Consider the following 11524-nt stretch of genomic DNA (forward strand, 5'->3'; position numbering starts at 1 on the left):
TGAACTAAAAAGATACACTTTATTTAAAACCGGCTGGGGACATTTTTGTACAAAAACACGCAACTGTTTACGTGGATGCTTTGTGTCAAGAATTGTTCATCTTTCTCCAACTGCTTACACCACTGATGCTCCTCTGCATGCAGCACAAAAGTGGGACAACTGCTAACTTGCTCAGACATAATTTCACCAAGTAAAATAACAAATCCAATAAGCAATGTCATTTGCCATAGGGAAGAATGTAGGATCCTAGATTCTTGAGTCTAGACAAAAATGACAGATCCGTTCTCATAAATATCAGGAAGAATGCTGAACATGGGATGTTATTGAGACACTTGAGTTGAATTCAGTTGAATTCATCTCCGACGTCGTTCTTCACTTGGACTTGGCGCCTCCTTTCCCTCCGTCTCCTCCGTCCGCTCCTTTCCCTCCGTCCCCTCCGTCATTCGCCTTTTTCTGCTTCTGTTGCATTATCTCGGCATCCCTTGGAGAGAAAGGGACATTGACAGAGAACAGACTTTGTTAGGGGAGACTCTACTGTAACACACAACCATATACTTTAAATTACTTGTGTTTGTTGTTTTTACAAACATGCAGTGTGATTATTTTCAGCACTGGTAACATGAGGAGCTCAAGAATTTGCTTCTATGTGACAGAAAATACATAACTGTGTAAAGGAGAGGAACAGTCCCTACAGCCCCACATTCAAGTCATGATAAAACACAAAGTGCTGCATAAAATCCATTGAGTTGTGTGCGTCCCGTTTCTTTAACCTCCAGCTGCCTACCTCTGCTTGCGAGCAGCCGCAGACAGACCATCATCGCCCCTCTTTCCTTTCCCCTGATCGTTGTTTTTTTTGGCATTCTTCTGGCGTGCAAGCTCACGTTGGTTTCCTCCTGCAGGTCGGACAAAAGAAAAAAAAACAGACAATGTAACAACAACAAATGGCACTTTAATGAGCACCACCTCAGGTATGTGAGCTACACCCAAATACTACAAAAACAGGGAGCATTAACACCACCAACAACAACAACAACAAGCACTTTACAAGCGGCAACAAACCATAACTGTGAGTGACAGACGATCAGTTCACATTCAGTACGACTGTGTGATGGCACAAATAAAAATGGTGCAAAACATGAAGGCAGCCGACGTGGCAGAGGGGCGCTCCGGAGCAGCTTCGTGCCCAGAGACAGCAGCACAGAGTCCATCCTTAACGGGTTGTCGATGCAGAAAATAAAGAGAGAAGTGAGCCACGTTTGAGGCAATAAAAACTACTATTAACGACTTCGCAGTCTGTCTGCTGGCAGCAGTGTTGACACAAAAATGCCCGTGTTATGTCTCTGCTAACTGTGGCTTCACAGTAGGCCGAGGCTTTGACTAATAGCTGAACAACAAAATGGCCCACTGGCTAACCTACAACGTTACACAATGTGATACTCGGCGAGCTACGTGGCACACACTGCAGCACAGCCCGTCCCCTCCACTAAAGCCCACTAAAGACAGCACAGCCAGCGGGGCGAGAGCTTTATGAACCAACGCGACAACACTGCCATGAATTCAGAAGAAGAGAAACGTTACGTCTGCTTCAGCAGATAGACGGAGCCCGGGTCGGAGGAGGCCATGGCTAACAGACGGCAACAACAAGGACCACAGACTACATGCAAGCCAGTTAAGTACATGAATGCCTTACAATCAAAATATATGTCGATACCCACTGGTCATTTTATTAATCGACGCTTCCTTCCTCGAGAAACAAATCAGCTCAGCCTAAGGGCCGTCGGTCGGTCGGTCGGTTGCCCTCTCGTCTCCAGTCGCTGTCGGTGCTTTTGGTTGCGCCTCTGTGGCTGCCAAATATGCGCGAGACTTCCGTGAGGCGAGAACCAGAACATTCCGTCTCTCCGCTGCGCATGCGCGTCGCTGACGGCTGCTTGCGGCTTAATAAGATGGAAATGAGGTAATTTAAGTCGTTTGTTTAAGTAAAAGCAGCAATACTACACTCAGTGTAACGTTTTCAATAGAAATCCATGCGGTCACAATTTAAAAAGTAATACAATGTTATTACAATTATTTTCATTTATTATATTTGACTAACTTCCAAACTAAACCCTCTCAAAGGCAATTGAGCACCTCTGAGGAAGGCCACAAGAGGTGGCTGAAATCTTCAGAAACGTGCCTTTGTATAGTAGTTGTAGTTGTTTGTTTTTCAAGCTGCTGTGTGCAAGACAAAGAATGACTCTTTAAGCTCAACTATTAACAAAAATATAATGATATATTATTAAGTACAGTGTGAATTTTCTTAGTTTGTCAGTTTATTTGACAGTGTTGTTTGGCTCCGGCAATCACACGGAGAAGGTTTTTGTCAAACTTTGTTATTAAGCCTACAGAGTCTGAGTCTTTTGTTGATGGATGTGGAGCCTGGCACTGTCCTAAAGTGACTTTTCTTCTCCTCTTCCGTCATTCTGGGCCAATGCCAGGATAGGAGAAAGAGTTGCTTGTAGTGTAAAAATATACTAAAAATTAATTTGATTTGCAGTTTGATGCACTTAATGTACCTCTGATATCTGTGGGTGTCTCCTACACACACTTGGTAAATTTTACTTCCATTTTTAATGTAAATTCAATACACTCAATTCAATGAGACGTTCACTTCTATCACAATTCACAGCTATCTCTTTAAAAGCTTACCACAAAAGAGCCAGCAGGTGGCAGACTAGACTTAAGTATTTAGAAATGAATGCACTCACAATACTAGGGAATCTACATTGGCATTTGCGACACAGAGACTGATCATCATGAAGTTTATACTGTATATAAGTATATTGTTTTAGAGTAAGATTATAATAGGCTACTTGAATAGATTTAATGTAACATATGATTACACACAATGAACTGTGTTCCAAGTGTTACGTATTACACAAGACAAAACTCACACATATACAATAAACCCAACTGATTTTCTAACTTTACAATCCAAATTTATTGGAATTAATTACAATCTGATCGTATCACCAGAGTATCATTCCACTGTTAATATTAAATTGTTGCCTAGCCCTGGGTTAAAGTAAAACAAATGGTATCTTCTTAATAGTAATTAGTTTTATTTCTGTCTCTACAATAGGAACCACACAGTGTTTTCCTTGCAGTTTTGGTGGGGTGATTTTATTGACTGTCTGGCAGTTAAAGGCTATGAATGAGTCATGTCTGCCCAAAACTGAACTTCTACCCAGACACTTAAACCATGAACAGAAGATAACTTAATGTATGCGGCCTAACCTGCATGTGCACAAGTGCACCCACCTGTTTTACTTTATGGGAAACGTCTGATTGTCTGCAGCTACATTTAGTTAAATAATGTAGTTTACCGTTGAAAAACAAGATATTGTTGAAAAATCATCAGATTTAGCAAAAATAGGCCAAAACAAATAGTTTTTAAAGAAGAACTGTAAACATAGGTTTGTGATTGTTGATATGATAACAACTTTACTGCACATTTCATCTGGAATATAAATCCTAAAATGTGTTCATAGCAGTGGAAGTGAGCTAGTACTGAATGAGAATGAAGACAGGGCTGGGTTTCTTGCTGAAAGACGAATACTGTATTTTAAGGACATAATTACTGTTTGAATACAATGAGCCATCAAACTACTGCTGTGATTGTCTAGCCAACAGTCTATTTGGGTGAAGAATAAGGTCTTCTTTGAATTGAATTATATGCTGTAAGTTTGTACTGGTCCGCAGCCCTATTTTGTGATGGATGTCGGCAAAAGAAAAGCGTACTTAAGTAGAGCCCAAACACTTTTTTGTTTTCTGACGTTTGTTATATTTCTCATCAAATCCTTGAGGTCAAAATCACAAACAAATGTCCTTGTGACAGGTGGTCACAAGGACATTTGTTTGTGATTTTTTAGAAGCTTTAAATGCAACTTAAATGTATTAAATCTGACCTGAAAAAGAGCACTCTCCTCAAACTGTTGAAAAAAAGTAAGGAATGTAGTCGAGTACCAGCAGCCACATGGTATTTCTATGTGTTAATTAAGGATGTACATAAGAATCATCATTGGACACAAGTTCCCTAAATTGTTTGAAGGACTATACACAATTGTGTACACTCCTCAGTGTGTTGTTGCACTTTGTCATTTAATTTGGACGATTCGTTGAACACAGCAGTGGTTTGGGCTAAATGCTAACATGCTCACCATGACAATGCTAATATGCTAATGTTTAGCAAGTTTAATGTTTGCCATCTTTGTCATCTTAGCATAACATATGCTAATTAGCACTAAACACAAAGTATAGCTGAGGCTCATGAGCAAGCCATTAGTTTTGCATGTATTTGGTCCTAAACCAAAGTATTGAACAAATTCAAATTTTGATGCTAGATCAGTCAGAGGATCACCAAAATCATTAGGGTTTATTTTACCATGAATATCTGTATGAACTTAAATTGCCAGTGGTCCAACCGACCAACATGCCCCTAGCGTGGCTATAAATGTGATTTTCTACCATTTAATTGGTTCAACAAATAAACATTTTTTTTTTATATAAAGACATTATTTAAATGATCTAGTTTTTATGAATTTCACTTTTGCTAAAATTACGACCCATCCAACAGCTACGTTTGCTAGAGCAATGGCTTTTTCATGCCACTTGCGTGCTGGAGCATGAAGACTTTAACAGTGTGAAGAACAGCATGTCGATCACTGTGGTCAGTTTATTGGGCTGGTGGCGACACAGGACAGCCCAGGATGTCTGCCTCTGACTTGTTTTCCACACAGCTGCTTTCAGTGACAGCATCCTGCTTAAAGCAAACTATTTTTGTCTCCCAGTGCAATTATCACCACCTGGTAATTTTGACAATGTTGACTGCTTCTGCTTTTACAAAGCCGCTTAATGTTAATGTTGTCCTTGTGTGACTGCTGCTGCAGCTCAGCAGCACCTCATGTTGTCCGTCCTGTCTCCAATTTAATCAAATGGGGATGATGGGGAGGAAAAACTTTGTTTTCCATTAATTTCATACTAAATTTAACAGGGGGATTTTATATTAACAGCAGGAGTCATTGCACTCTCATTACCTCCAGCACTTTTCCGTACTGACTACTTAGTGACAGACACCCTTTCACATGATCACATGCAAGTAAATTGTTCAGTTTGGGCTTGTAGCTCGTGTGTCTGCATGTTTCACTATTAAGTATGTGCTGTGGGAAAATTACGTAGATGTCAAAAGCTTGCTTTTTAGAGGTAATTGTGTTTGTTTATGTATTGCTATTTTTTTATTCGGTCCAAACTGGTGATAGATGATTCATGAAATCATGGAGTTGTGGGGTGCATATGATGTGATGCGAAGACAGGACAACCACCATTAATTTCTCCAACATTTGATGGCACCATCTTCATGCATAGGCTGCACTGCACTGTTTGGAGCAGTCTTTGCTAACGCTGATCATGAAGTGGTGGAAGCACTGATGTGTGGCAGTATAAACTTAGTGTGACAAGCTGGACGTATGGTGCATTCCTCTCTGTCTCATTTCACCGCTGTCATCCATCACGGTGCCAGAGTCCTGCCTGCTGTCATGAATGATTGATGGGACTTGCTGATCCCATCTTCTGCATTGCTTTAATGTCCCTCGTGTCCTGATTGTTGGAGCTAATTTTGACATGAGCCTATGATATTATGTTGTTTGTGCTGTACTGCAAACTACTGTACATGTATTTTTCGTCTCTACTGACAGAATTGGTTTTAAAATGCAATATTTACTGCATTTTTTAACCAAGCTAATGTGTTACTTTCCAGAGCTCGGACTTTAATATGCATTCTTTCTTTGTTCTCTGAATTTAGCTTTTTCTTTATTTTTTTATTTTTTTTTATTTTGTGTAAAAAAAACAAAAAACTAAGGGGTGCTGGCTGTGAGCATGCAAGTTAGCAAGTTAAACATGATGTAATTGTAATGAAGGTGGTATTACCTTTACCACAAAATCTATTTTGTCTGTTCTGTGTGGCTGTGTGGCTTTACTGCATTGTTTTGCAGGTATTTGGTCATAAACCAAAAAATATGACAGCGCTAGATGAAAGGTCAGGAGATCATCATCTGGGGACCATGTCTCTTCCAGATTTTATTCCTAGAGCCACCCTGCCGGTGTGAGTACATTTGGCTACTAACAGTTGCTGGCAGTGGATATTCAACATCTCAACCACAAGTAGTTTGGTTTGGTTGTCACTGTAACTGTTTTATTAAAGTACAACAACTTAGAGTCTGCATGATGCCAAGACAAAAAACTATCCAAGTTCATCATTCATTTTTCTAGACTTGTACATGAAGAATTAATACAGTACTGTAACAGTTCTCTCTTAAATCAAGGACATGGGTCCATTTTTTGGCTAGGTTCCTCCAGAACACTAGACTGCTCTTGTTAAGGTCTTCACTGACAGCCACTTAAATACGGCAGTGGTAGAATTTCAGTCTTAGTATTATTGGATTTAATTGTTGTGCATTCTACACAATCGACGGAAAAAACAGGTGGGACTCTCTGGCACAGAAATAAACTGGCTTGAATCCTACTTTGAAGGACAAGGACTACTTTGTGTTTCTAGGTAATTACACATCTGAGCGGACAAAAATGTCCTGCGGAGTTCTTCAAGGCTCCATTCTGGGGCCTCCTTTGTAACATTTACATGCTCCCACTTGCTCAGATTATGGAAAATAACAAAATATCTTACCATAATTGTACAGGCAAGACACACATTATATAAATGATTAACATATCACCACTATAATCCCATTCAAGCACTAAGTAAGTCCTTTCAACCAATCAATGATTGGATGTGCCAGAATTTTCTTCAAATAAACAAAAATAAAACTAAAGTAATTGTTTTTGATGCAGTCATGAACACAGACCTGAATTTCAATAGCCACCACATCAAGATAATTACAGTTAGCCTATCACCTAAAGAATTTGTCAAGAATTAAAGGACTTATGTGTTGGTTGTAAAAACTAGTCCATGCATTAATCTTTAATCAACTCGACTACTGTGACGGTGTCTTTACAGCTCTGTCTAAAAAACTGATAAGACATCTGCAGCGGATTCAGAATGGTGCTGCTTGTGTCCTCACTCCAGTTCTGAGGTCTTTACACTGGCTTTTTGTCTGTCAAAGAAGTGATTTTAAAATACAGCTGTTGGTTTACGAAGCACAGAATGGTTTAGGGCAAAAAACGTTTTTTGGTCTTCTTCTGTTACATTATAAACCATCCAGATCTCTCAGGTCAGGTCTGTTTTTTGTCCCAGTCTAAACTAAACATAGAGAGGGAGCTTTCAGCTTTTTATGCACCACATATCTGGATCAAACTCCCAGAATACTGCAGGTCTGCTGCAATTGTTAGTTCTTTTAAATCAAGGCAGACTTTTTGCTTTTCTTTGTGTTTGCTTGATATCTTACACTGCACCTTAACTAGTCTCCTGTTCTGTCTTATTTTTATTCTCTATTGAACTCTTTATACTTGTATTTAACTGTCTCCTTTATTTTGCCTCATGTGGCTTTATGTGTGCCTTGCATTGCCACAAAATAAAAAATCAACAAACAACATATTAATTCACTGCAAGGCTTTTAAACTTACTCTTTCTTGAGACCAGGAAAAAGAGGGACATTCTTGACAAGACAGAGATAGGCTGGTGAACGGTTGAACAGACTCCTTTTTCTTCTCCTCCCGGCTACGACATAACTGAAATATTACAATAGAATATTTATTTGAAAAATTTAACTTTGGCAATTCCAAACCACAAAGCAGTTTTAGAGTCCACCTGTTGTATGCACAGATTAGAAAGGGATGTGGAGGAGAAAGAGTTTTCTGTTTTTGAGGTGATGGAGCCAGACGAAATGACCTTCTCCCATTCTTCTTTCGTATTCAAACCCCTGTCTCACCTTATTTAGAGGCCATTTCAGTAGACCCATTGTGTCACCTTTTATCTCAGGTCTAACTGCATTGCCTGAGGGGAACTAGTCTACTTGTTCAGAAGTTATCTGGCGACAAAAGAGGCATGTGAGCATCAAGGTAATTTCTCCTGGAGTGCAGATGTTGTACCGGTTGACCCTATGCTGTGGAAACACTAAGCACAATCCAGCAGGGGTGGAGATAAGGCTGGGTTGAATTACACTGACAGGACACACTGAGAAACTTAAGGATTCCTACAAGTCAAGTCAGGTGCATGAGGAAATACAAAAAAGGGTCACAGAAATCTTTTCTAATACAAATTACAAATCAAACAGTTATTTGACATACAACACGAATAAACTGAACTTGCTATAATGTGAATTCAGTATTATGTGAGTGGGGACCTTACCCCTGTGCTCCTCTCTGTGAATCACTCCTCTCTGTGCCGTCACACTCACAATGCCTATGATAGGAACTGTGACACTAAGTGAACATTGTGTTAAAGAACAAATTCAATTTGATTCACAAATGAGCTATGTTGTAGTGTACAGCTTTGATACAGATTAAGGGAATGTTCTTTCACATGGTATTAAACAAAAGCAGTCATCCATGGAAAACAAATCATGTGTTTTTGTCTATATTTTCAGACTTCGTAACATGCCTATAACAGCACAAAATGAGGGAATGCATTAAATCAACTGTAAATGCAACAGGCTGTTGATAAAAAGTCCTCAATATTGCTACTTTGCATTTCGCTTCTGTACTACATTTAGTGCATTTGACTAAAAAGAACGAAGCCAACAGACGCCTCCATAATGCAGTTTTATGGATTTTTAATTGCGCACGTCAGTAGGCCTATGCTGAGCAAAAAGGGCTTACATCAAGACCATAGTCTCATTACAATAATGAAATGAAAACATGACATTGTCCAGATGATATGTTTTCAAATGGTTGCCAAGGTAACAGCCATCTCTCAGCTAATGCATGATGTCCAGAATAAAGGGATGAGTAGATAACAGTGGATGATGTGCAGGATCATTTCAAGTGCCTCTGACAAGGTTGACTGGTCCAACATCAATTGATTTTGGAAATAGGATAATTGCACCAAAACTACAGTGAACACAAATCTCGACACACACAAACATCTTCAACTGTCAAAATATGGACCACATCTTTTATTTTTGCGAACATATCTTCCTATTTTATGTTTTATTTTTTATTTTTATTAAGATGTCTGGGTTTTTGTCTCTGCTTTTTCGTACTCCTGCTCTGCATGAGCTCACCACTGTCTCCTGGTTGACTCATCTTGGCTGACTGACGGCTCCCCACTCTGCATGCAAAGTACAGAGAATTATTCCATCTTTGTGAAATCTAGAGGACGTGCAGTGCAGACTCACTGAAAATACTCTGCATGCATGAGATGTTATTGATTCCACCGAGCTCATCAGTGTGTCTCTCACAGCAATTTTTTTGTGGCCAATAGAGGATTCAGCACTTCTGTACAACATTTGCTTCGTGGAAGTGATGTGACTGAATGTAACTTTTAATAAGACATTACAAAATGTGTTTATTGCCAAAACCAGTAGATGTTCTAGCTACAAAAACAGTGCACAACAACCTGTAATATCAAGCTTGTTACATGAAACGATGTTGTAATGTCTTTTAGTGTTTACTGCTCCTGTAGCAGTGGTTTTACTGGGCAGCATAATTTAAAGATGTCCTCCTGACATATATACAAATAGTCTGCTTGGAACAATAATGTGTGTCTGAAAAAATATAATTTCCACATTAAAATCCTTCCAAAGCTATCTATTCCTGGCTCCTTGCATGAATATGCAAATATATTATATTCATTTCTAAAGTTTTCCTGCTGGACACAAGATCTCTCCTACACTGTATATTGTATATTCCATTCTCAGGCTTCAAGTTTCTACATCACACTTGTTGCATACTGGACAAGGGTTGACTTCCAAAATATTTGTGACGTCACAAATTATGCTTGTAGGCCCCGCCCTTAAAATCCAATTTTTAATTAGCACAGAGAAACTTTTCACTTTCAGCAGATGAATGTGAAAACACCCTTCTAGTGTCAAACTCTGCAAATACATAATTCTGTACAGTGAAGCTCAAACATCCAACTATAAGAACAAGAAGAAAAACTTATCTTTAAGTGGAGAGGAACATTAATGTAAAAAAAACATGGGAATCATTATTGAGTGGAATTGAGTTGCCATATAAAAAACGTTTATGATTTTGATGATCCCCTGACTTTTCGTCTAGCCTCAACCATGAGGTTCACATTTGTGGTTTTGAATGAAATGGCTCAACAACTATTGGATGGATTGCCATGAAATTTGGTGACTCAGTTCAAAATCTTTTGGCACAAAAACTAAGAGGGGGAACATTGTAAACATTATACCTGCCAAGCATCAGCGAGCTAGCATTTTTATTGTGAGCATGTTAAATTGCTAACATTATATTTAGCTAAAAGCTCCACTGTGCTTAAGGGCCAGGTTAAAACTATAGTTTGTACGTTTGTCCGAGCCAGGTAAAAGTGTTTATAGCTGTTCCAATCGGCCACGCTCGAAGGGGACATAAATAGTCAGCTGTCATAGAGAGGGGTAAAATCTTACAGTAATTGTTTAAATATGTGGATAGCAGCTTACGTTTTCTGACAGTCTCTCAAAGTGTGTCATTTAAACATGAAAAGTGGTACAAGTAGTTATGTAAAGAACGAAAAAAAGAGAGCTCACCTCCACACCCCTGTTCAGTCACAGTTAATATGATTAATCACAGTTAATATGATTAATATTTTTATATATTGTATATAATATCATATAGAAGCTGTATTCTGTATATGTCTTAAAAAACTTTGTATTAAGAAATTGTGATTAGTGTAAATGGAAATCACAGTAAATGGAACATTTCTACTCTATGCACAAAATAGAAATAAAAATGTTCAGCACAAACTCACCAGTGTTCCCTAAAGAGCAACACTAAAAGTAGCATCCCATATGTGGGAGTCTCCTCCATGGCAACTTGCCTTTACCAGGCCTCAATTAGCTGAGTGGCAGCACACATGGGAACCCCTTACCCATCTCGAGACAGGACTCCAGGGACCAGAGCAGAAGGTATTGAGTACAGCAGACTGGTTCTGTGCAGTATAGCCCATTATTGTTGGTCTGAGGTGTAACAAATATCCACAGTGCCTTTTCCCTGAGAGGACACGTGGAGACAAATATTATGAAGGGTGAAATTAGATGTAGTTTGTTCCTTTGGTCTTGATCCTGCCCCCTGGGCTATTCAGCTATAAAAGCATGTATAATGTGGATAATGAGGAATACTTAACACAGTCTGTGTTGAGTGGGAGTTCATTATTTAATGTGATTTTTAACATTGAATTCTACAAAACAGTTGTTAGATGACAAAGCTAATAGCGTGTTAAGGATACACAAAATAAATCTTTGTGTGAAATATTGAATTAAATAAAAACAGCACATAGTATCTATGTTTGTTTTTTTTGCCTATTTTATTTTTTTATTGATAGTGACAGCTGAAGATAGACAGTAAGGGGGGCAGAGAGAAGGGATGACACGCA

The 11524-nt window shown here is 38.9% G+C and overlaps 1 protein-coding gene across 1 annotated transcript; it reads right to left on the bottom strand.

The window, feature by feature from the left end:
- serf2 (small EDRK-rich factor 2) lies at window positions 1-1871 on the bottom strand. The gene is made up of 3 exons (XM_035652400.1): window positions 1716-1871; window positions 785-893; window positions 1-481 (listed from the first exon to the last, which is right to left on the bottom strand). Exons 1-3 carry the CDS (start codon window positions 1720-1722, stop codon window positions 373-375), a joined length of 225 nt encoding a protein of 74 aa, XP_035508293.1. The 5' UTR covers window positions 1723-1871; the 3' UTR covers window positions 1-372.
- Window positions 1872-11524: the final 9653 nt, after the last annotated feature.

This window comes from Morone saxatilis, unplaced genomic scaffold (assembly GCF_004916995.1).
Source record: "Morone saxatilis isolate NCDOM2014 unplaced genomic scaffold, NCSU_SB_2.0 Contig11, whole genome shotgun sequence".
Taxonomy (NCBI): Eukaryota; Metazoa; Chordata; class Actinopteri; family Moronidae; genus Morone; species Morone saxatilis.

What these genes read in the sequence shown, in the direction of transcription:
- serf2 (XM_035652400.1), bottom strand. An exon ending in GCGGCTGCTCGCAAGCAGAG is followed by an intron (nt 482 to 784) that starts GTAGGCAGCTGG and finishes TTTCTCTCCAAG; the next exon opens with GGATGCCGAGATAATGCAAC.